The sequence below is a fragment of the Kogia breviceps genome, chromosome 2, assembly GCF_026419965.1.
Source record: "Kogia breviceps isolate mKogBre1 chromosome 2, mKogBre1 haplotype 1, whole genome shotgun sequence".
Classification (NCBI taxonomy): domain Eukaryota; kingdom Metazoa; phylum Chordata; class Mammalia; order Artiodactyla; family Physeteridae; genus Kogia; species Kogia breviceps.
In genome coordinates this window covers 90,371,919-90,397,338 of record NC_081311.1, presented here as the reverse complement: position 1 = coordinate 90,397,338, position 25,420 = coordinate 90,371,919, and the positions used below count along the sequence as shown (strand labels likewise).

Below are 25,420 nucleotides of genomic sequence, written 5' to 3'. Positions count from 1 at the left end.
TGAGTATAATCCCCATGAGGGCAATGTCCAAACAATCTCTGGCATACAGGCTCTCAAATATTGAGATGAATTCTTGTGAATTGAATGAATTCTTGAATGAATTCTTTTCTATTTTCTTTAGGTTTCTTTACTATTTTTCTACCATCTTGAATTAGACTCTAAATTCATCTACTTTCATCCTCTCTTGCTTTAGTAATGAAAGTACTGACCTCTTTTTTAACACAAGAACTATTTAACAAGTAAGTTTTAAATTTGGGGGTGGCAAGGGTGCTTTTATGTGCTAATTTTGTTACTAATTTTTAATTTCATCGCATTCAGAAAATGCTGTCTATAGTTTGTACATTTTGCAAAAGCTTGATTTAAATTTTATATGGAAATGCAAAGAACCAAGAAAAGCCAAGACAATCTTAGAGAATAACAAACTTAAAGGACATAAATAACCAAACATCAAGGGTTATGCATTAATGGTGCAAGGATAGACCAATGGAACAGAAAAGATACTTCAGAAACAGATTAGAAAATATATACATACTCGATTTATGACAAAGATGGCAGAATAGTGGAAAAGGATAGTCCGGTTCAACTAGATACTATAAATGAGGGGCAGAAATCTTGACTATCTCATATATACTGCACACAAAAACCCATTCCAGGTGGACAATATTAAATGAAAAAGATAAAATAATCAAGTTTCAAAAGAATAACTCAGGAGAATATTTTTATAACCTTGGGGATAGGCAAAAATTTCTTACAATTCAAAAAACTTTCAACATAAACAAAGACTGGTAAAGTTGATTTACACTAAAATTAAGAACTTTTGCTCATCAAAGACTCCATTTAAAAAATGAAAAGGCAAGCCACTGAACAGAAGATATTTTTATCTTTTATAATCTCCAAATGGCTTATATCTAGATTATATAAAAAGAGACACTTCTCTTTTCTCTCTTTCCTGGTTTTTTGGTCTTGATTATCCCATTGTTTACATTCCACTTAGATTACAGATCTGTTCATTCTCTTCGCAGTTCTGTCAATTTTTGTTTTGCTTATACATATTTAAAGCCATATTACTAGGTACATGGCTAGGTACAATTTTAAAACCTTTTTTCAATATAAAGTGACCCTCTTTATCTCAAACAATGGTTTTTGCTTAAAGTCTACCTCGTTGATATTCATATAGCTACACCAGTTTTCTTTTAGTTAGTGTTCAGAGAGAGTACCTTTTTCCATCCTTTTATTTTCAACTCTATCTTCTGATTCAGATGAATTTCGAAATTAATATATAGCTGGTTTTTAAAATCCAGTCTTTAATTTGTCCTTTAATTGGAGCACTTAATATATTTCAGTGTGATTTCTGATATTATCAAAGTTTATATCTGCTATCTTACTATGTACTACTTTCTAATTGTCCCCCTGTTCTATATTTCTTTTTCTTTTCTTGCTTTCTTTTGGATTGACTAGCTTCTATTATTTCATTTTTCCCTCTCTATTAGGTTGGAAGTTACACATTGCATTAGTCTTTTTAGAGATTACAATGCACATCCTAACTTACCAAAGACTACTAATGTACTTTTACATACATTTGCAAAGACCTGTGAACATTTCAATTCCATGTAAAAACCCAGTTTGTTACTGCTGTCATGTTTTAATTTTATATGCGTTTTAAACCACACCAGACGTGACTTGTTTTGGATGGGCATTGCACATTTAGACCTAGCCACATGCTTTTGTTGCTCTTTTTCCCTTCCTGCATCCTTGACCTTCCACCCGAGATTTTCTTTCTGCTTTTGGTATTTCCTTCAGTTGGCATTTTGGTAAGGTGAAATAAGCAGGGAATCTTCATTCCTGGAAAGAATTTTTACTGAATATAAAAGAACTTTAAGTTTGCAGTTATTGGATTCTATTACTTCTGTTGAGAAGTTAGCTGTTAAAATAACAGTTGGCTCTCTGAATGTAATATCTTTCCCCCTTTGGCTGCTTTTAAGACTTTCCTGTTTTCTTTGGTTTCTTGCAATTTTCCTGTGGTGTACTGGGTTGGCCAAAAAGTTCATTCAGATTTTTCCTTAAGATGTTACAGAAAGGGACTTCCCTGGTGGTCCAGTGGTTAAGACTCCACGCTCCCAATGCAGGGGGCCCGGGCTCAAGCCCTGGTCAGACAACTAGATCCCACATGCATGCCACAACTGAGAGTCCACGTACCACAACTAAATATCCTGCATACCACAACTAAAGATCCCGCGTGCCGCCACTAAGACCCAGCGCGGCCAAATAAATTAATTTTTAAAAAAAGTTACAGGCTTCCCTGGTGGCACAGTGGTTGGGAGCCCGCTTGCTGGTGCGGGGGACATGGGTATGGGCCCTGGTCCAGGAAGATCCCATGTGCCGCGGGTCAGCTGGGCCTGGGTGCCACAGCTATTGAGCCTGCGCTCTGGAGCCCATGGGCCACAACTGCTGGGCTTGTGCGCTGCAGCTGCTGGGGCCCGCGCGCCTGGAGCCAGTGCTCTGCGGCAGGAGAGGTCACCGCAGTGAGAGGCCCCACGCCTCAGCAAAGAGTGGTCCCCACTCGCTGCAACAGGAGAGGGCCCATGCACGGCAGCAGGGACCCAGTGCAACCAGAAGTAAATAATGGATTAATTAATTTTTAAAAAAAGTTACAGAAAAACCCAAATGAACTTTTTGGCCACCCCAATATTTAAGTTTAGATTGCTTTGTTTTTATCCTGCTTGCAATTTGTAGAACTTCTAGACTCTATAGCTTTATGAATCATTTCTTTAAATATTGTTTCTGATATATATACATATACATTTTCCCCCCTCTCCTTCTGGGATTCCAAGTCACTCTGTTAAACCTTCTCATGCATAATTTATGTTTTATTTTTTACATTTTCCACACTAATATCAATGCTTCATTCTACATAGTTCCTCCTATTTAGTTAGTTAGTTGTGGCAGGTCTTAGTTGCGGCAGGCGGGCTCCTTAGTTCCTTCTATTTATTTATTTATTTAGTTGCAGCAGGTGGGATCCTTAGTTGTGGCATGCAGACTCTTAGTTGTGGTATGCACGTGGGATCTAGTTCCCTGACCAGGGATTGAAACTGGGCCCCCTGCATTGGGAGCGTGGAGTCTTTTTTTTTTTTAACATCTTTATTTGAGTATAACTGTTTTACAATAGTGTGTTAGTGTCTCCTTTACAACAAAGTGAATCAGTTATACATATACATATGTTCCCATAACTCTTCCCTCTTTTGTCACCCTCCCTCCCACCCTCCCTATCCCACCCCTCTAGGTGGTCACAAAGCACAGAGGTGAACTCCCTGTGCTATGCGGCAGCTTCCCACTAGCTATCTAATTTACATTTGGTAGTGTGTATACGTCCCTGCCACTCTCTCACATCGTCACAGCTTACCCTTCCCCCTCCCCATATCCTCAAGTCCATGCTCTAGTAGGTCTGTGTTTTATTCCCATCCTACCACTAATCTCTTCATGACATTTTTTTTTTTTGACTCCATATATATGTTAGCATACGGTATTTGTTTTTATCCTTCTGACTTACTTCACTCTGTATGACAGATTCCAGGTCTATCCACCTCATTACAAATAACTCAGTTTCATTTCTTTTTATGGCTGAGTAATATTCCATTGTATATATGTGCCACATCTTCCTTATCCATTCATCTGTTGATGGACATTTAGGTTGCTTCCATGTCCTGGCTATCGTAAATAGAGCTGCAATAAACATTTTGGTACATGACTCTTTTTGAATTATGGTTTTCTCAGGGTATATGCCCAGTAGTGGGATTGCTGGGTCATATGGTAGTTCTATTTGTAGTTTTTTAAGGAACCTCCATACTGTTCTGGGAGCGTGGAGTCTTAACCACGGTGCCACCAGGGAAGTCCCTCTACATAGTTCCTTCTAACTTACCTTCCAGTTCACTCATTTTCTTTTCAAATACGTCTAATCTCTTGTTAAACTCATCCACCAAGTTTTTAATTTCAGTTACTGTATTTTCACAGCTCCAGAATTCCTACTTGGTTCTTTTTAAGGTATTTTTAAAAAACTGTTTGCTCTAAGAAACTTTTCAATCCTTTACCTTGCTAAACATATATATTTTTTAAGGCAATATCTAAAATTCCTATTATCTAGAGCCCCTAGGTCTATTTCTGTTATCTGCTGTTACTATTGTTTCTTTTTAAATGTTACAGATAAGTGTGTACTGTGTATTTGAAAACTACAGAAATAATTTGAGGTCTGTGATGATGTTACTTTTGTCCTGAAAGGATTCTGTTTGCATATGTCAGGTGCCTGAGAACCAGCCAATGGTTTAAGAATCACTGCAATCAAACTTCTGAGACTGAGGGTCTCTATGTTGCTAGATGACTCAAAGATGGCCTAAAATCTGAGCAAAGACTATTCTAACTTCCAGTTTACCCTTAATCCTAGCAGTCTCAATCCAGAACATGGGGTTTTCAGTGTCCCCTAACCTCAGCAGGCCTCGAGCTCCATTTTATCTCTTAAGCCTTGAGGCAATAAAAAATAAATTTAGCCTCTCAGCTGAGTTTATCTCTTTAGGTTTCTATCTTTTGCTCGTTTTTGGCTTAGTAATTCTTTGTTATCTAGTTCTTATGATGATGAGCAGATTTTTTAAACATTTTGTCTAATTTTTATAGTTGTCCTTAGCAGAAGGGCTGGTCCAAATTACCTCATGTGCCACTGCTATAATCAGAAGTTCCATAACTACTGTGATTCTTTCTCTTTAGCATTATAAAGCACGTTTCATTGTCTCTTAATGTGTTCCTTCCTCCCTTTAATTCAATTTTGCCCGTTATTTTCCTTTTATGTCTTTGTATACCCTTTTATTTCACTTTCTGAATACCTTTGTTCTAGATTTTTCTACTGGATACATCATAGCTATTTATTTCTACTTATTGGAATCTCCTACTAGACAACCACTGCCATAAAAACAAAAAAAGCAAAATCAAAGAGGAAATCTTTCCATCTTATACTTACTGTAAATTCTTCCTCCTCCTCATCACCAGATTCTCCAAATATGTCTGCAATAAGATTTCTAGAAAAAATATAAAAAACTTTCATTTGCTTTCTTCTCATTTGCATAGGAATCATAAAATTTTTTTCTAATAGGGTATAATTTAATAACAGTAAAACATGCAGATCTCAAGTGTCCATTTCAATGGGTTTTGACAAAAGCACACATTCACGTAACCATTACCCTAACAGAACAATTCCATCTCCCCAGAAAGTTCCCTTGTGGCCCTTTCTAGTCAGTCCCCCCTATCAACATTCCAGAGGCAACCGCCACTCTGATTTCCACCACCACATATTAGTTTTGCTTGTTCTTGAACCTTACGTAAGTGGAATCAGATAACATGTCCTCTTTACTTCTTTCACTTAAGATAATATTTTTGAGGTTCATCCATGTTGTAGCATGCAGCAATAGTTCAGGACCTAAAATCCTGAATCCCCCAAGGTCATGAAATTAGGCAGGGTATATTGTATTACACTTCAACACGGAATTTTAATACAAGTTTAAAAACCCTGAAAGACAAACCCCTCTCTCTACCGCCTTGTATGAACCCTGGGAAGTTCAGGTTACTCTGTCACTTACTCTTCTTCATTCCCTGACTCACTATCACTCCCAAACAGGTCCTTCTCTTCATTTTTCTTATCAGACAATTCTTTCCCTGCTTCTTCTTCACTGTCAGATGCTATCGTCTTCTCTCTTTTGCCTGATTTGTCTGATATAACATCACTGTCAGAGTCATCTGCATCAGAGACAACACGACTCTTCTTTGCTGCTGTTGAAAGAAAATAATCATCATTTATCTTACTCCATCACAGTCACTGTATTACTAAGTACAACAGGTGCTCTAAAATGTCAGTACATGGCAAAAACCAAAGGCCTCATGATACACAGTTTAGAATAAAAAATAAATAAATAGCTAAAAGATTCAGAGTCATCTTACAATTATCTGCTATATAGGAAAAAGTGGCCAAAAGATGAAGATTTTCATCAACATAAAAGTGGGCATAAATAGCTACCTTTCCTTTTGGGGAACATAGAAAATAAGAGTAGAATCCCTTCTATGCTGCCTAAAATATTCGCAGAACTCTAAAGGCTTGGATATTCTTTTGTGGAATCCCCATGATCCTCAGTCATCCATCACTGCTCAATCTGGAATTTCTCATCTACCTTAGTAAACTGCACATGTGGTGCTCTCTTCCCTTCTCCTTTAACAACTGTCGGGTTATAAAGAAATGCCTTGGGCTTCCCTGGTGGCGCGGTGGTTGAGAATCCGCCTGCCGATGCAGGAGACACGGGTTCGTGCCCTGGTCCGGGGGGATCCCACGTGCCGCGGAGCGGCTAAGCCCGTGAGCCATGGCCGCTGGGCCTGCGCGTCCGGAGCCTGTGCTCCGCAACGGGAGAGGCCACAACAGTGAGAGGCCCGCATACCGAAAAAAAAAAAAAAAAAAAAAAAAAAAGAAATGCCTTTTCCCAAAAAGATGTTTCATAAAAAAGTAATCAAGTAGTAAAGATTGGAATACTTTGTGGAGACATGGAGTCTCTAAATAGAGTCCCTCACAAACCTCCTTGAAATTGGGCATTCAACAATGTTTAACAAATGAAGACACGTACCCAAGGGAGCTCAGTCACTGTCTAGATGGGATGTAGTGCATTAGCTGTCAAAGAGACCACAGTTAACTCTGGATAAGGTTGAGTTTTCATGTAAAAGTATTCTTTTGAAATATTACCCTTTCCAGTTAAAAAAAAAAAAAAAGGACTTCCCTGGTAGTCCAGTGGTGGAGAATCTGCCTTCCAATGCAGGGGACACAGGATCAAACCCTGATTAGGGAACTAAGATCCCACATGCCATGGGGAAACCAAGCCCGCATGCCACGACTACTGAGCCCGTGTGCTCTGGAGCCCGCGTTCCACAATTAGAGAGCTGTGTGCCTCAACTAAGACCCGACGCAGCCAAATAAATAAATAAAAGTAAAGCTAAGGATAAACAACCCCAAATAAGTCCTTACATGCTTTCTCTTCATCGTCACTATCAGAAAGCACAGCGGCTTTCCGCTTGGCTACCTTCTCCTCCGCCCCCTCTTTTTCTTCATCCTCATCACTGTCGAGTTGGGGCCTTTTGGGCTCCTCCTCCTCGCTGTCAGAACTGCTGAACCGCTTCCTGTCTACGTGGGCATCGGCGTGAAAGGGGCCAGCCTGCATTTCTGGGTCCTCTCTCTTACTCTCCCCATCACTCTCCTCATCAGACTCCGGCTTCTGTTTGTGTCTGGAGGTGGCCTCAGCTTCTGAATCGCTGGCAGGTCCCTTCCGAGGCTCCTCACTCTCAGAGTCACTGGCTTGGGGTTTGGGAAGCTCCTCATTTTCCGAGTCACTGGCTTGCTGCCTTGGGGGGTCCTCACTTTCCGAATCACTAATTCGGGGTTTGGGAAGCTCCTCATTTTCCGAGTCACTGGCTTGCTGCCTTGGCGGGTCCTCGCTTTCCGAGTCACTGATCCGAGGCTTGGGAAGCTCCTCATTTTCTGAGTCACTGGCTGGGTGTCTTGGGGGTTCCTCACTCTCAGAGTCACTGACTTGAGGTTTCAGAGCATCCTCTGTTTCCGAGTAACTGGCAGGACTTTTGGGGAGCTCTTCAACCTCTGAATCACTGGCAGGAGGCTTCCTAACGTCTTCATTTTCTGAGTCACTTGCATGCCCATTAAGCAGCTCCTCATTTTCAGAGTCACTCACAGGTAACTTCCTGGTCTCCTCATTCTCAGAGTCGCTCCCATGGTGATTGACGTCCTCGTTTTCAGAATCACTCGCAGGAGGCTCTGCATGCCCTTCAAATTCAGAGTCACTGTCCTTTCGCCTTTGAAGCTCCTCACTTTCAGAGTCACTGGCATTAAGATTTGAGGGGTCATCATTCTCAGAGTCTGTCACATGATGTCCTTTATTGAGGCCATCTTCTCGATCACTAGGTTCATTCTGAAAAATCAAGGGAGAAAAAATTAGGAAAGTGCAAAAAACACTTCGGTAGTAAAAATGTTAAAAAAATTTCAACTTAAAAAAAAAAAAGTAGGAATACTCATGCTTAAATGTAGAATTCTCATCCTATACGTATATAGAAACATCCCACTTTTTAAAAGGCCATTCATCTGTGAAATGGTAGCATGGTTTAGATCCCAAAATGAGGAACGATAACCTGCCTTCATGAATCTGTAAAGCATAGACCCCCAGATTACTCTACGGTACCTTATACTTTGAAAGGCTAGATTAAACAACAAACAACAAAAAATGAACCTTGATTTTCTCATATAATTCTAGCTCCTAAATACATTCTTTAAGTACATACAAGCAAACATGTGCCCAAGTTCTTTTAAAAAAGGAACATTCTTGGGTTTTATAACGTTAAAGTCATTTTAAGGAAGAGAACTATAAAACTTTATTTAAAGGGCCAAATTATACTTGGGGCACATTCTCCCAAGTGAATCTGAACAAATAAGGAGAGGAGCAATTAATAGAGCCAAATACCATGTTAAGGTCTCTCCTGCTAGTTTACTCCTCCTCACGAGAGTATTTTTCATGATAAGAAAACTAAGGCTTAGAGCAGTCTTGGACATATATCCAGTAACCTTGGCACAAAAGTTTAAGTTTTAGGGAAAACACTGACTAATCTAGCTATGCTAACAAATAATGTTACATGAAGTAATCTGAAAACTCTAGGGTACAAAGTTGATATAAGCATATTATAGCTATGTTTTTTAAATGCAGAGAAAAATATATAAAACTAAACATACCAAAATACTAATAACTAGAATGTGGGGAATTTTTTCCCTTCTATAATAGTATCTGAACTTTCAGTAACATGGTAATTAATATTCTGGCTTAAAAAGTAAAGTACTTCTGTGTTTCAGTTTTCCCCCCTTTTTAAAAGTTTACTGAGCCAAATATTTTTCTTTAGAATATATGACAGACATTTCCTGAACTTACCACAGATCAATTTTCAAGGAAGAAAGAGCCTTTAATAAAGTATATGCCCACCATATCAAGCAATGAAATAATTAAGCAGTAAGAGAATACAATGACAAGATAAAAGGCATTAAAATGTTTTCACAAAACCCACACTTTAACCTGCTTCTGGCTCATTTAAAGAAGATTAAGTATGTTGTGTCTACAACTTCAGAAAGAGTACAAAAAATTATAAAATAAGCTTATAAAATATGTTTGAAGGTTTTTCCCCTCGATATTTCATTGCCATCTTGATAGCACAGAGTTCCATAGATACAGTAACTGCTATACATATTCATTCAAGTATAACATATTCAGGAAACTTTCTAAAATAATAAGCTTTTCAAATTTCCCAAAGACATTTTTCTTTTATTATCATGGGACACTCACAGCATAGCACTGGATTCCTTGTCAGTCATACATCCTACTACCCCAATGAAACTGGCATTTATCTGTTAAATTAGGACAGGAGAAATAACATAGAACCTTTTGATACAGTACAAGATACAGTACTCTATATATTGCTAGAAGCTTACTCTTGGCCATGCTTCATAATTTAATTCTTTTATATTTTAAAAGAATATAGATGAAAAAATTAACTATCCAGAATGTAAGCCCTAAGAAGGCAGGCATTTTTTGGTCTCTTTTCTTCACTTCAGAGCACAGAATGGTGTCTGGTATATACAAAATCACAGCAAATTCTTACTAGGTAAGTACTTACTTACTTACCTACTCACTTACTTACTTACTGTGTAAGAAAGTAATTACTTTCTTAATTTTCTCATTTAATAAAAAGAGTTAAATGAGAATAATTTAAAAGGAGGAGTGATTAACTTAACAAGTACTTGTTTAATGTCTACTACGTGCAAGGTGCTAGGAATCAAGGCTGAACATGTCTCCGTGCCTGACCTTAAGGAAATGTTGTCTAATGAGCCAGCCAAATATACCATAACAATACAGTATAACATGCACTGTTACGAAGGTATGCGTGACATTTTGAAAACCTACAGGAAGTGATCTATATGAGACTAAGGTATAAAAGGTGTGTAGACAACAGGTTTTCAGAATTAGTTTGTGATGACTGAATTAAGAAGTTAACTACATTACTGAGGGCAGAAGACGAAACATACAGGTACCAGTAAAGGCACCTAAAGCAGGAGGCAAAAGGGGAAATTGTTAACTGGCTTTTGGAATGCCTTCCATGGCATACACATGACATAACTCTAACAACATGTTCGTGTGTGACTCAATTTATTTCAGCTGCAAACAACAGAAATCATCTCAGGCTAGGTCCAGAAAAAAAGAACAATCTTTCCAGAATCAAAGTGGAATAAATGGCTAAAGGCTCAAGAAGGGTAGGAACCAAGGCAGCTCAGAGAGCTTAGAAAAGGAAACTCAAGGACCTTTCACTAGAGCACTATCAATAACATGACTCAGCTCTCACCTTGCTAAATTTCAGTGTCCAGGATCTAAATTTTAAATTCCCAGGAGACATGCTCTAACTGGCCACGGCAACAGAGGATGTCATTACTCTGTGACTCAATGCCAGAGCAGGGCACAGCGCTGGGAGCCACTCCCAAAGAAAGGAGAGATACCAAGAACTGAGCAGTCCTCCCAAAACTTCTCTGTTACACTCTACCCTGGACTTCCCAACACACGGTGTATGCATTCCAAACAAGCAATCATTACAAGGACATTACAATGATTGTAAAACTTACGAATTCCCATCAGTTTTTGAGGAGTTTCATAAAATCCTGAGTACCTATCCATTATGTGGGGCACAGTGGGGAAAACGTGGGAAATCACTGCAGTACGAAAGTACTGGTCGACAGATTCAAGTTAAAGAAGGCGGTCAGGTGAAGACATCATAGGATTTGGGAACAGTTAACCTTAAAAGTTATCAAAACAATATTCAAAAATTTTAGACTGGTTTCAGCAATTAGTCTAAATTACAAACTTAAAAAAATCCAAAATACAGTTTTTAAAAAGTCAAATATGAGTATAACAAATCAATAGTAGAAGCTGCCATTTAAATGCTATTTCTTAATAATATTTTTTAAATCCCTAATTTTAATTGTCAGAGAAACTGAGCACTCTAAGTGTCCTCAGAGGCTTTAGAAATGTCTATAATGCCTCACACTTCCCTCTTATGATCATTTACATTGTAGTTATAAATAACTTCTGGTTACCCATAATGAATGATTTGGTCATTTATCTCAGCAAACAGTAACACACTCTTTATGACCAGTGCCATAATATACATGCACAGAGATAATTAACATTTTAAAATTACAAAATAAATAATAAAACTGCTGTAAAGCAAACATCAATTTGTAAATTACAAAGTAGTAGAGGAATGTCAAATAGGGGTCCTTGTAAAGAACCAAACAACTCAGGACACCCGTTTCCAGTAAAAGAAACTCAAAACTGTTGAACTTGCATTCTAACCTTCCACCATAAATTGGTAAAACATTCAACACCAAGTCACACAGTAAATTCCATGAAGAAATATCCATAGGAGCATTTTCAAAAACATGTTTTACTGGACCTTAGTTCCAGAACATATATTTGAAATCCTCGTCTTGGAGTTTGTCAATACATATCATCTTAAAAGCATAAGGAAGAATCTGGGAAATCCAGTTTTTACTACACAATGCTGTTAATCCAGGGTAGGTCCCGGAATGCTGCAAGGCTTTGACTCTGAGAAACTCCAGCTTTACAGCAAGCACACGCACACATAACAAAATGAAGATGTATACCAGTGTCCTTTGTCAAAAGCTGGTTGATCTTAGAATCAGTCAAAAACAGAAGCACTCCTGATGAGTACTAGAAAAAGAAAATGTCTACACAAAGCCTAAGAGTTTATAATGGGGACTTCCCCCAGGGTGCAGTGGTTAAGAATCCACCTGCCAATGCAGGGGCCACGGGTTCCATCCCTGGTCCGGGAAGATCCCACGTGCCGCAGAGCAACTAAGCCCATGCGTCACAACTACTAAGCCTGCGCTCTAGAGCCCGCAAGCCACAACCACTGAGCCCGTGTGCCATAACTACTGAAGCCCACGCACCTAGAGCCAGTGCTCCGCAACGAGATGCCCGCGCACCACAACGAAGAGTAACCCCTGCTCGCTGTAACTAGAGAAAGCCCGTGTGTGGCAACAAAAACCTAACGCAGCCATAAATAAATAAATAATTTCAAAAAAAAGTTTATAATGATGAAGCAAACTCCTGCCTACCTCTCCAGACTCATTCCTGCCCTCTCGCCACCATCAACCCTATGTGCTGCTGCAGCAGTTCCCAAACTTTTTCATAAGAATAACTTGGGGAGCTTTGGAGAAAAACATACAGATTTTTGTGCTTCTCACCTCCAGATATTAATACAGTAAGTTTGGGGAAGAGGTCAAAGAATCTGCATTTTGACATCCAATACAAGTGATTCTAACCGCACATTATAATTTTACTGCAGACACATGGAACTACTAACTTCCCTGTTACCTCCATGCTTTTACCTCACCTTGTCCTTTTCATATCGCAACACTAGGCAAAAATACCCGCTTCCTGACGCCTCTTCCATCCTTCTCTCTAGGTAGAATGGACTCTATGCAATATAACATGACAGTTCACAATGTGGACTTTAGTGTCGATAAGACCTGGGGTCCAAACCCTAGCTCACAGCCACCTTCTACTGTGTAATTTAGGGAAATTTTCTTAACTTCTCAAAACCTCAATTCCTCAATATGACAGAGTCAGAAATAGTATCTGTAACTTAGAGGGCCGTTCAGAGGACCAAATGCATGTAACGCAGTTAGCATGTGCCTGTAAGCATTCAATACATGTTGTTAATCATTTATAACAAAAATATCTTATTAATTATAAAACATTCACCCTTGAAGACTCAGCTCAAATACATCATCTATGAAGGCTGAGCTGGTCAGTCATTCCTTCTTACATGTCCCCATAGCATCCTGTATCTCTACCTCACTGAAAGGTGATTTTTTACACATTTATCTTCATAATATGATAGAATAAATGACCTTAAGATCAAAAAACTATCTTTTACCTTCAGTATACAGCAGATACTCAAATTAAATTCACTGAAATAAAACAAACCCACAAGACAATGCTTAACAAAAAAGAACCAAAGCAAAACAATGTTCTTCTCCTCAGTTTGGCAGACTCAAAGACAAAGGCTGAAACCTAACACACAAAAAATAAGTGTAGATGGAATCAAAAGAACTGGTAAGAAATAGGGTAAACAAGGACGGCAAAAACCAACAAGAATCTTCTACGGGCTCTGATGTACTCCCCATAGGAATACTCTCCTTATACTAGCACAACGTCTCTGTGGAAAGATCCAAATGACTGCAGACTGCCATCTTTTACTCAATTCAAAGGTTGGAGCTAACAGGGCTGTCACCAACTTCAATGACAGATGGATGGTTGTGCCCACTAGGCTTTGCCTACAGTCAGAAAACAAGAAGCTATGTGCCATTTCCAAACAACCTCTTCCTTGATTGTCCCACACACTACTTTTTTCCTGTGAGACCCTCAGGAAGGGAACACTACTTTTCTATGCAGATGAAATCTACAAGCTGTATTTTTAAATGCTTATTACCTTCAATGTATTTCTGTGGAATAAAAACCAGCTGACCACAATCCACAACTAATTTCACACTGTTCAAGAGAATTTTTTTTTTTTTTGGCCGCACCTTGCAGCATGTGGGATCTTAGTTCTCAGAACAGGGATCGAACCCAGGCCCTCTGCCTTGGAAGTGTGGAGTCTTAACCATTGGACCACCAGTGAAGTCCCCAAGAGAATATTCAAGTAAAACAACAAAAATTAGAACTGGCAACTAGTTATAACTAGGTCACATTCATGCTCAAATTGCTTTATTAAAAAATGTGTTTCCAGTGATGACTATTCAAAAACATTTAAAAAAAAATCTTTCCCCTTTTCCCTACCTGCCCTACCGTCAATGTTGTGTGAAGATTCTGAGTTCTCAAAGTGTTCTACACAGAATAAATATACTTGAAAACTCCCCTGATATTCATATCCCTTTTAGAAACCTAGCCCCAAAGATGTTAATAACCTAGAAACAAATAATTCAAATATGTAATCAACTTATTACTGTAATTGCTTATATGGAGATTTCTTTAAGAAACCAGGCCTAAACTTAAGAATATTCTTTTAAAATTTCATTTCATAAGGTAAGTCTCTTTTGCTTTAAAACAGTGGGCCTCAACCTCATAAAGATTAACTCTTGACTAGCCCCCTAAGAAATAATCTGCCTAATTACTATAGAGGCTAATTATAAAATAATTAAAGGAAACCAGATTTTGTCCCTTCAAAATATGCCTCTGACATAAAAATTTTGATCTGAAGGCAATTAATAAGCAGTAAACACAAGAGTAGCTCTCTCTACCTTCCCCCCTTTTCCTTCAAAAGGCAGGACATTCCCATTACTGGAGACAGACTGTCATTAGCCCAAAGACACCAGCAGAGGAATCAGCAAACAAACTTTACTACATTAGTTTTTTCCCATATATTTACCTTCACAGTCTGTCATCCTTGGAAGCCTAGAACTGCTTTCCTTTGTCCTGTCATTTCTCCACAAAATTATTACTCTTTGTTGAAGATGCTATATAAACTAGAATTCTAAGCTACTGCTTTGAGTTACTCTGTTGAGTTTTCTCCTGTGTGATGTATGCTGCACATGTTAATAAACTCGGTTTCTTTTTCATTTGTTAAAGAATTCCAGCTGAAAACCTAAGATGGGTAGGGGTAAAATTTTGCCTCCCCTATATAACATAACTGCTATTACAGTTTTCAGAGCTGTCACAGAAGTTTTATTTAGCCTTCATAATAATTATTTTAACCCACTGTCAAGATGGTGGAGCTGAGGCTCCGAGATGATATAATTTTTCTAGGAGCTGACAGTCATTATGGTTATTAAGTGGCAAAGCCAGTATATGAAACTACACTTTGGCCATCACACTGCCTTTCACTCTAAAGAGCTATGCAAATACAGAACTGTATCATCATCACCCAAGAGAGATTTGCTATTATACCACCTAACCCAAACTTAATTCTTCAGTATCATCTTCCATTAAGCTATCCCACTTTCCAGTCATAATACTCATTCTTGAAATACAAGTCCTTCTCAATTCTAGGCCTTTGAACCTGCGGCTCTCTCCAGCTAGAATCATCACCAGCACCCCTAAGGCTTCTCCATCTGGCAATAATGTCAGACTCGTTCCTCATAGTCCACTCAGCCCACCCTCCCATCCTCCCATGGCCCTTTGTATGTGCCCTTTCTGTAATTTTTAAATATATTTAAAATTATTTGATGCATGCTCGTAAAAATAGGTAACCATATAAAATGATGGGACAGTTATTCTAACTATTCTCCCTTTGATTTTAAATATTAATGTGCCAACACAGGAAAAGTGTAAAGAAAATTAAAATCACCTATAATAACAACCCAAAGATCACCATCATTTCCAATTTTTACAAGGAATTTCTTCCCAATCTTTTCTTTGTGTGAATTTACTTTAAAAAAGTAAACAACGATCTAGAATCACAATTAATTTAATGGCCGTAACACACTGAATTCTCCCATGTCACAAAATATTCTTTGAAAACAATTTTAATGGACGCATTGCCATTCTTACAAATGTTCTATTTATATTTTAATCACTAGTTTTTTATATTGTTGGATACTTCTTGTTTCCTTTCTTATGCTTTCTACACATCATTTGTCCATTTCAGTGTTCTCAGCCTAAGGGTAGCTCTGCGATCTCCCCTAAGGGGGCATTTGTGAATGTGAGGGACCATTTTTGGTTGGCAATGACAGGAGAGGATATGTTACTACCATTTTATTTAATGTTTGGGAACCAAGATACTAAATGTCCTGCAATATACAGGCCTGCCTCCAAATGCCAATAGCTGGCTTACTCAGAATCACCTGTTTAGGAAAGCAGCACTGGACTGCTCTCCATGCAGAGGAGGCCACAGACAGGACCCACCCACACACAGGCAGGAGACCCAGTGAGATGAAAGAGCCAGATGGCCTAACAGAGACTGTGGTAATAGACAAGTAAAGCATCCTGGATTCTTCTGGAATGTGAATTGGGGAATATGGAGAGGTTTGACCAATTATTAGAAGAGATAAAAATGAAGCCAGATGAGGGCTTCTGGTATGAAAATGAAAAGCTCTGCTGACCCACTCTCCAGTGAAACTGGTTAAAAGTATTTGAAAACAACTATTCAAAGCCCCTGGAAATGGTCCTAAAGACAAAGAGTGAATAAAGAAACATCTATCCAAGAAGATCTACAAAAATTTGATAAGAGAAGCAAAAGTAAATGGTATCTGAACCAAGACCACTCCTCACTTTCAACTTCACAGCTCAGTCAGAAAGACTCTACTCCAGGCTGCTGCAGCCAAGAACAAAAGGTACACTTTCCCTCCAGCTTCCAGGGGCAGGGTGTCTTCCCAGGAAGAGCCCAATGTCAGCACTTCTCATTCTGCCTCCAGCTATCTGCTGCTGAAGGTAAGTTCCAGGCAAATGTAGTTGCAAGTGAGGGCTCCCATCTGCTGCCCAGCACTCAATCACAGTAAGAAGGCTCTGCTTTGGGCACAGCACACTGACAATACTGGGGCCGTGATCACCCTTGCCCCAATTTGTGTGACAATGGTTTCAGGCCAAGAGAGGCAAGCCAGGAGCACCTCAGGCTGCTATCAAATCCCCACTGCACACTGAGAGCTCGGCCTCTAGAACTGGGATGTCACTCAGAAAGAAACCTGCCTTCACCCTCTCCCCACCCCCTACCCCAAACTCCAGAGCCCTGGCTCAGAGATTTTGCTTGGGGAAAAAGCAGGCAGTAAAGTAGACAGCTTCTAATTTTTCCCCAAAGAAACCAACTTCATTTGTAACCAGGCTTGGGGACGTTCAGGCTAAGGCACTTTCACTAACACTGGAAACTGGTGGAAGGCACTTAGAAGGAGATTCAAAATACAGGATAAACTGTAGGCCAGCTAGTTTGCAAGAGATACCAGGTTATAATACAGCTGGGAGGAGCCATTCTGAGGTCAGAACAAAGCAAACACAGACCTCAGAAATTATTCCTTCAAAGGAGCCAGAATTTGATTAGATTAACTTGTTGAGCAATTTATGCCACAGGGCATTGCTGGAAATAACAGAGCCATCAGTGGAGTTTTTGGGGGGTTTTTTGTGGGGGTTTTTTGGTACGTGGGCCTCTCACTGTTGTGGCCTCTCCCGTTGAGGAGCACAGGCTCTGGACACGCAGGCTCAGCGGCCATGGCTCACAGGCACAGCCGCTCTGCGGCATGTGGGGTCTTCCTGGACCGGGGCACAAACCCGTGTCCCCTGCATCGGTAGGCGGACTCTCAACCACTGCGCCACCAGGGAAGACCCCATCAGTGGAGTTTTAACAGCTGATTGTGGTCAGAGCAAGAGCAAAAAAAGAGCCCTACTAATACCACTGTCATCCCAGGTGACTGTGAGCATGTCCCAAACTGCACATCTCTGAGGCAACACCAGAGATTTAAAACTGCGGGTGAGGAAACAGTATTCACTAAAATAATCCAGCTAGTCACTAAACAGTTACTCTGAAATGTCCAGTTTCCAACAATAAATTAAAAGGCATGCAAAGAAACTGGAAAGTATGACCCATAACCAGGAAAAAAGCAGGCAATAGAAACTGCCCATGAGAGCAACCAGATATCAGATTTATCAGGAAAAGACTTCAAAGTGGCCATTTGTAAACATGTTTAAAAAAATAAAGACATGATGACAATATCATATCAAATAGAGAATATATATAGAAATAGAAATTTGACTCATCACCTATAAGAGTAACCCAGTAAGATTAACAGCTGACTCCTCAATGGAAACAATGGAGGCAGAAAGCAGTGGGATAACATATTCTAAGTGCTCAAAGAAAAACTATCAACTAAGAATCCTATATCCAACAAAGCTATCTTTCAAAGATAATTAACAAAAAAGAAATGAAAACTTTTCTAAATAACCAAGAAAAGGAAAGAATTTGTCAAGCAGACCCACCATACAAGAACTGCTAAAGGAAGTTCTTCAGGCTGAAAGCAAGTGACCTCAGTGAATCCACATAAAAAAAAACAATAAGCAGCAGTAAAGGTAACTGTGTAATTATGAAAGACAGTATAAATGAATATTTTCTCCTTTCTTAATTTAACTGATTTATATAACAGTTGCATAAAGTAATATGTATATACTGTATTGCTGGACCTGTAATACATAAGACCAATGACAGTACAAAGAAGGTGGGTGGGAACAAACCTGTCTTACACTAAGGAAATAACTTCTATAACAATGCATTGCTGGATTTTAGCATTAATAAATATAATATGTATAACAATAATATGACAAAAAGAGAAAAAGAACAGAGCTACACAGCACTAACCTTACTATATACCATTGGAATTAAGCTACTGTAAATCTGAAGCTGATTCTGATTAATATATGTGGTAAACCCTAGAGCAACCACTAAAAAAAAACCACCTCAAAACCATATAAAAATATTATTAAAGAAATTAAAATGCACAGAGTATTAAAAATATAACTATAATAATTTGTTAACGAGTACACTAGAGAAAAAGACATAAAGCGTGACATCAAAAACATAAAATGTGGGGAGAGCAAAAATGTGTAACTTTAGCATGTACTTGAAGTTATCAGCTTAAAATAGACTGGTATAAGATATTTTACATAAGCCTCATGGTAACCCACAAAGCAAAAAGATATACTAGATATACAAAAAAAAATTTTTTAAGTAATCTAAGCATACCGCTAACAGAAAATCATCAAACCACAGAGGAAGAGAGCGGTAGAAGGAAAAAAGGAATGACAAAACAGTCAGAAAACAAAGAACAAAATGTCAATAAGACCCTACCTATCAATATTTACTTTAAATGTAAATGGACTCAATTCTTCAACCAAAAGATAGAGTGGTTAAATGGATGGGAAAAACAAAAACAAAAACTGAACTATATGCTGTCTACAAGAGACTCACTTCAGCTTTTAGGACACACGCAGGCTGAAAAGAAAAAAAGGATGGAAAAAGGTATCCCATGCAAATGGAAACCAAATGAAAGCAGGGGTAGCTATATTTATAATCAGAGAAAATAGACTTTTAGCCAAAAACTATAATAAGATACAAAGAAAGTCATTATATTGTATAATGATAATAGAGTTAATCCAACAAGAGGATTTACCATTTGTAAATATTTATGCACCCAACATCAGAGCACCTAAATATTAACGGACCTGAAGAAAGAAATAAGATATCAACACAGTAATAGTAGGGAACTTCAATGCCTCACTTTCAATAAGGATAGATCATCCAGACAGAAAATCAATAAAGGAAATATTGGGCTTAAACCACGTTAGGCCAAATGGACGGAACAGACATTTACAGAACGTTCCATCGAACAGGAGGAGAGTACACCTTCTTCTCAAGTGCACATGAACAATCTCCAGTACAGATCATATGTTAGGCCACAAAGTCAGTCCTAATAAATTTAAGAAGATTGAAATCATACCAAACATCTTTTCCAACCACAATGGTATGAAAGTAGAAATGAGCATGAGTATGAGAAGTATGACAAGAAAACTGAAAATTTCACAAACATGTGGAGATCAAACATCATGTTGCTAAACAACCAATGAGCCAAAGAATTCAAAAAATATCTTGAGACAAATGAAAATGGAAATGTTGATATAACATACCAAAACTTATGGAATACAGCAAAGCTGTTCTAAGAGGGAAGCTTACAGGAATAAATGCCTACATTAATAAAAAAGAAATATCTCAAATAACAACTTTACACCCCAAGGAACTAGAAAAAAAAGAAACTAAGCCCAAAACTATTAGAAGAAAAAAAATAACAAAAATCAGAGCAGAAATAAATGAAAGAGACTTAAAAGACAATAGAAAGGTCAATAAAATTAAGACCTGTTTTTTACAAAAGATAAATAGACAAACCTTTAGCTAGACTTACCAAGAAAAAAAAGAGGATGAAAAGAAATAAAACTATAAAGGAAAGAGAAGACATTACAACTGATACCACACAAATACAGAGGATCATAAAAACTAAGAACTGTATGCTGAGAAATTCGACAATCTATAAGAAATGGATAAGTTCCTAGAAACATACAAGCTACTAAGATTGAGTCATGAAGAAACAGAAAATCTAAATAGAGTGATTACTGTGAAGAGATGGAATCAGTAATCAAAAACCACCCAACATAGAAAAGTTCAGGACCAGATGGCTTTACTGATGAATTCCACCAAACATTTAAAGAAGAATTAATACCAGTCCTTCTCAAAGAGTGCCAAAAAATTGAAGAGGAGGGAGCACTTCCAAACTCATTTTATAAAGCCGGCATTACCCTGATACCAAAACCAGACATGGACACAAGAAAAGAAAATTACAGGCCAATATCCTTGATGAACAAAGGTGCAAAAATCCTCGACAAATTATTAGCAAACCAAATTCAGCAATACATTAAAAGAATCATACACCATGGTCAAATGGTATTTATTCCAGGGATGCAAGGATGGTTCAACATCCACAAATCAATCAATGTGATATACCATATTAACAAAATGAAAGCTAAAAATCACACGATCATCTCAATAGATGCAAAAAAAAAGTAACTCAACATTGATTCATGACAAAAAATCTTAACAAACTACATAAAGAGAGAATGTATCTCAACATAATAAAGGCCATATGACAAGCCCACAGCCAACATCACATTTAATGGTGCAAAGCTGTAAGCTTTTCCTCTAAGATCAGGAACAAGACAATGCCCACTCTCACCACTTTTATACAACACAGTATTGGAAGGATTAGCAATTAGGCAAGAAAAAGAAAAGGCATCCAAATCAGAAAGGAAGGTGTAACATGTTCTTTATTTGCAGATGACATAATATATATAGAAAACCCTAAAGACTCCACCAGAAAACTGATAGAACTAATCAATGAATTCAGTGAAGTTGCAGGATACAAATCAATATGCAAAAATCTGTTGCACTTCTTTACACTACCAATGAACTATAAAAAGAAATTAAGAAAACAATCCCATTTATAATTGCCTCAAAAGGAATAAAAGAATCTAGGAATAAATTTAACCAACAAGGAGAGTACACTGAAAACTGTAAGACATTGATAAAAAAAAATTGAAGACACAAATAAAAAGAAAGCTATTATGTGCTTATGGATTAGAAAAATTGATATTGTTAAAATGACCATACTACCCAAAGCAATCTACAGATTTAATGCAATCCATTTCAAAATTATGACATTTTTCAAAAAACTAGAAAAAATAATCCTAAAATCTCTATGGAACCACAGAAGATACTGAATAGCCAAAACAATCTTGAGAAAGAACAAAGCCAGACGCATCATATGCCCGGATCTCAAACTATATTACGAAGCTACAGTAGTCAAAACAGTGTTAATACTGGCATAAAAAAACAGATACATAGATCGACAGAACAGAATAGAAAGCCCAGAAACTAATCCATGCATATATGGTCAAATGATCTACAACAAAGGAGCCAAAAATATACAATGAGAAAGAATAGTCTCTTCAATAAATGGTGTTGGGAAAGGTGGACAGCTACATGAAAAAGAATCAAACTGGATTACTTTCACACCATATACAACAGTATACTCAAAATGGGTTAAAAACTTGAATGTAAGACCTAAAACCAAAAAACTCCTAGAAGAAAACATACGCAGTGCACTCTTTGACACTGGTCTTAGCAATGTTTTTTTGGATATGTCTCCTCAGGAAAAGGAAACAAAAGCTAAAGTAAACAAAGGAACTATATCAAACTAAAAGTTTGCATAGCAAAGGAAACTATCAACAAAACAAAAAGGTCATCTACTTAATAGAATAAAATATTTGCAAAAAATATATCTGATAAGGGGTTAATATCCAAAATACACAAAGAATTCATACAACTCAACATTAAAAAAACAAATAACCCAATAACAAAATTGGCAGAGCATCTGAATAGACATTTGGCCAAAGAAGTCATACAGACGGCCAACAGACACATGAGAAGATCAATCATCATCAGGGAAATGCACATCAAAGCTACAATATCACCTCACACCAGCTCTTATCAAAAAGACAAGAAATAACAAGTGTTGGGGAGGATGGGGAGGAAAGGGAACACTTGTGCACTGTTGGTGGGAATGTAAACTGATGCAGCAAATGTGAAAAACAGTAGCAGCAACTTAAATGTCCATCAATTGACAAATGAATAAACAAAAGGTGGTATATCCAAAGAATGGAATATTACTGATCACCAAAAGGAATGAAGTACTGATACATGCTACAACTTTGATAAACATTGAAAGCATTAAGTGAAAGAAGCCAGTCACAAAAGACCACATGTTATATAATTCCATTTATATGAAATGTCCAGAACAAGGAGGGGTTGGGGGGTGGGGGTGATAAGGAGGTAACAGCTAAAGGGTTTCTTTTCAATGTGATGAAAATATTCTAAAATTGACTATGGTGATGGTTGTACTACTGTGAATACACTAAAGACCACTGATTTGCATACTTTAAAATGGGTGAATTGTATGGTATATAAATTTATCTCAATAAAGATATTTGAAGGGCTTCCCTGGTGGCGCAGCGATTGAGAGTCCGCCTGCCGATGCAGGGGACGCGGGTTCGTGCCCCGGTCCGGGAAGATCCCACGTGCCGCGGAGCGGCTGGGCCCGTGAGCTGTGCACGCTGAGCCTGCGCGTCCGGAGCCTGTGCTCCGCAACGGGAGAGGCCACAACAGTGAGAGGCCCGCGTACGCAAAAAAAAAAAAAAAAAAAAGATATTTGGAAAAAAAAAAGGTGATATTTTTAAAGGTTAAATTTGACACAAAAATCCATGATGAACAAAATATCAAAATTTAAATACTAGCATACATACAACTATGTTTTCCTTTTGCTTCAGGCTCCAATATGGACCAGTAAAGCACTGTTACTGATCCTGACTTTAAGATTTTGATTTTTTTCATATTTTTTGCATTAAGTTTTAAAATATTATTTTGATCTTTTTTAACAGTTTCCTTAGAGATCTAAAGAAACACATGCAGAATGAGTACTACAGATAAAATGAATTAAAAAACAAACCAAAAAAACAAACCACAATTAGCCTGAACTCCAAAATGCAAACGGGAAAAACATTATTTGGAAAAATCATGTTGTGAGTACCATCTTGCAGCAGGCAAAACAATGCCCCCACAAAAGATGTCCATATCCTAATCCCCAGAACATGTAAGTATGCAAAAGGGATGTGCAGATGTTAATTAAGGATAGGAAGATTACCCTGGATTATCTGAGTAGGCCCAGTATAATTACAAAGGGTCCTTATGGGAAGGAGGCAGGAGGGTCAGAGTAAGAGACAGACATGTGAGGACACAAGCAAAGGTCTGAGAGATTTAAAGATGCTATAGTTCTAGCTTTGAAGATGGAGGAAGAAGCCATATGCCAATGAGTGCAAGTAGCCTGTAGAGCTAGAGAAGGCAAGGGAGCAGATTCCCGCTTAGAGAAGGAACACAGCCCTGGTGCCACCTTGATTTTAACCCAGTGAGACCCACTTTGGACTTCTGTCATCCAGAATTGTAAGAAACAAAACTGTTTTTTTAAGCCACTAAATTTGTATCAGGTTGCTATGGCAGCAATAGGAAACTAATACACATCTTTTAAGTTTGGGGGCTTAACCTGCACTGCTCCATTTAATATAACTGTACTTTTTCAAGGGTACAATTGGCACTCAAACTACTAGGAGTTTAGCAAATTAGGATAACCCTCCTGGGGGGGAAAATCTACGAAAAGCAAAAAATATGTTCATGGCAGACTTCATTTAGAATAGCTAAGCAGTCTAAATGTTAATAATCAGGAAACTGTTGAATAAGTAATAGTCCATCCATATTATGAAATATTATACAACCATTAAAAATTACACTTAGTGGGAATCTTTAACGACATGGGGAAATACTTAAGTATAATGTTAAGTGAAGAGATAAAAATGTTACATTGATATGTAACATATAGTAAAAACACAAGTAACTTAAAATGTATACATACGTTCTATATAAGGAGAATAAAAATGCAGGAGAAATAATGTAAAAAAGCTGACAGTCATTTCAGTGACAGGAGTATGCTGACTTCAATTTTCTTCTTTAAACTTTTATATGACTTCCAAATTTTCAACATGCACATTTATTTAGAATCCATCTCATTAAAAATAGTTGAAAAAAAGAAAGTCAACATTACATTTATACATTTATAACTGAAGCATGAAGCCATCAATCTCCTGATGCTGTTTTCCAAAATGGAAAGTTAAGATTTTATACACTAAATAAACTGTAACAATGTTTATGTTATCAAATAATTTCTACCTATCAATTACATATTAATTAGAATTTAGTCTAAATGCTTAAGGGTGTACCAAAAACTGAACGACGTCAAAATAACTAAAAGATAAGCCTTCCCCCTCACTTCTGATCTCACCTGCCCCCTATTTATTCTAGCCATAACGGATCCCACCTTAGATCACTGGTCATCCTCTACATAGACACGTGCTATTATTCCTTCACCTCCTTCCACGTCTTGATTCAAATGTCACTTTCTCAATAAGGCCTATGTGTACTTCCCTATTTAACACCAAAGCCTGCCCTCCACCTTGGCACCCTTCATTCTGTTCAAACTTTCTTCTTTCTCCACAGCATTTATCACCTCCTAACAAACTACAATTTTCGTGTGCAGGGCTTCCCTGGTGGTACAGTGGTTAAGAATCTGCCTGCCAGGGGCTTCCCTGGTGGCGCAGTGGTTGGGAGTCCGCCTGCCGGTGCAGGGGACGCGGGTTCGTGCCCTGGTCCGGGAGGGTCCCGCATGCCGCGGAGCGGCTGGGCCCGTGAGCCATGGCCGCTGGGCCTGCGCGTCCGGAGCCTGTGCTCCGCAGCGGGAGAGGCCACGGCAGTGAGAGGCCCGCATACTGCAAAAAAAAAAAAAAAAAAAAGAATCTGCCTGCCAACACAGGCGACACGGATTTGGCCCTGGTCCAGGAAGATCCCACATGTTGCAGAGCAACTAAGCCCAGGCGCCACAACTACTGAGCCTGCGCTCTACAGCCCGCAAGCTACAACTACTGAGCCCGCGTGCCAAAACTACTGAAGCCCACACGCCTAGAGCCCGTCCTCCGCAACAAGAGAAGCCACCGCAATGAGAAGCCCGCGCACCACAACGAAGAGTGGCCTCCATTCACCACAACTAGAGAAAGCCTGTGTGCGGCAACGAAGACCCAATGCAGCCAAAAATTTA

General features: G+C 38.4%; 1 protein-coding gene across 6 annotated transcripts in view; it reads right to left on the bottom strand.

The window, feature by feature from the left end:
• The window catches only part of IWS1 (interacts with SUPT6H, CTD assembly factor 1), a 46,670-nt gene that overhangs the window by 17,943 nt on the left and 3,307 nt on the right, over positions 1 to 25,420 (bottom strand). For 4 of the 6 annotated variants that reach the window (XM_067025808.1, XM_059052610.2, XM_059052612.2 and 1 more), the window contains exons 3-5: positions 7,043 to 7,997; positions 5,619 to 5,808; positions 5,003 to 5,060 (exon numbers count right to left, since the gene is read on the bottom strand). In XM_067025808.1, the coding sequence (XP_066881909.1) occupies positions 5,003 to 5,060; positions 5,619 to 5,808; positions 7,043 to 7,997 (1,203 nt within the window). The remainder of the gene's footprint in view (positions 1 to 5,002; positions 5,061 to 5,618; positions 5,809 to 7,042; positions 7,998 to 25,420) is intronic. The other 2 variants (XM_067025809.1, XM_067025807.1) reach the window with 1 other exon arrangement.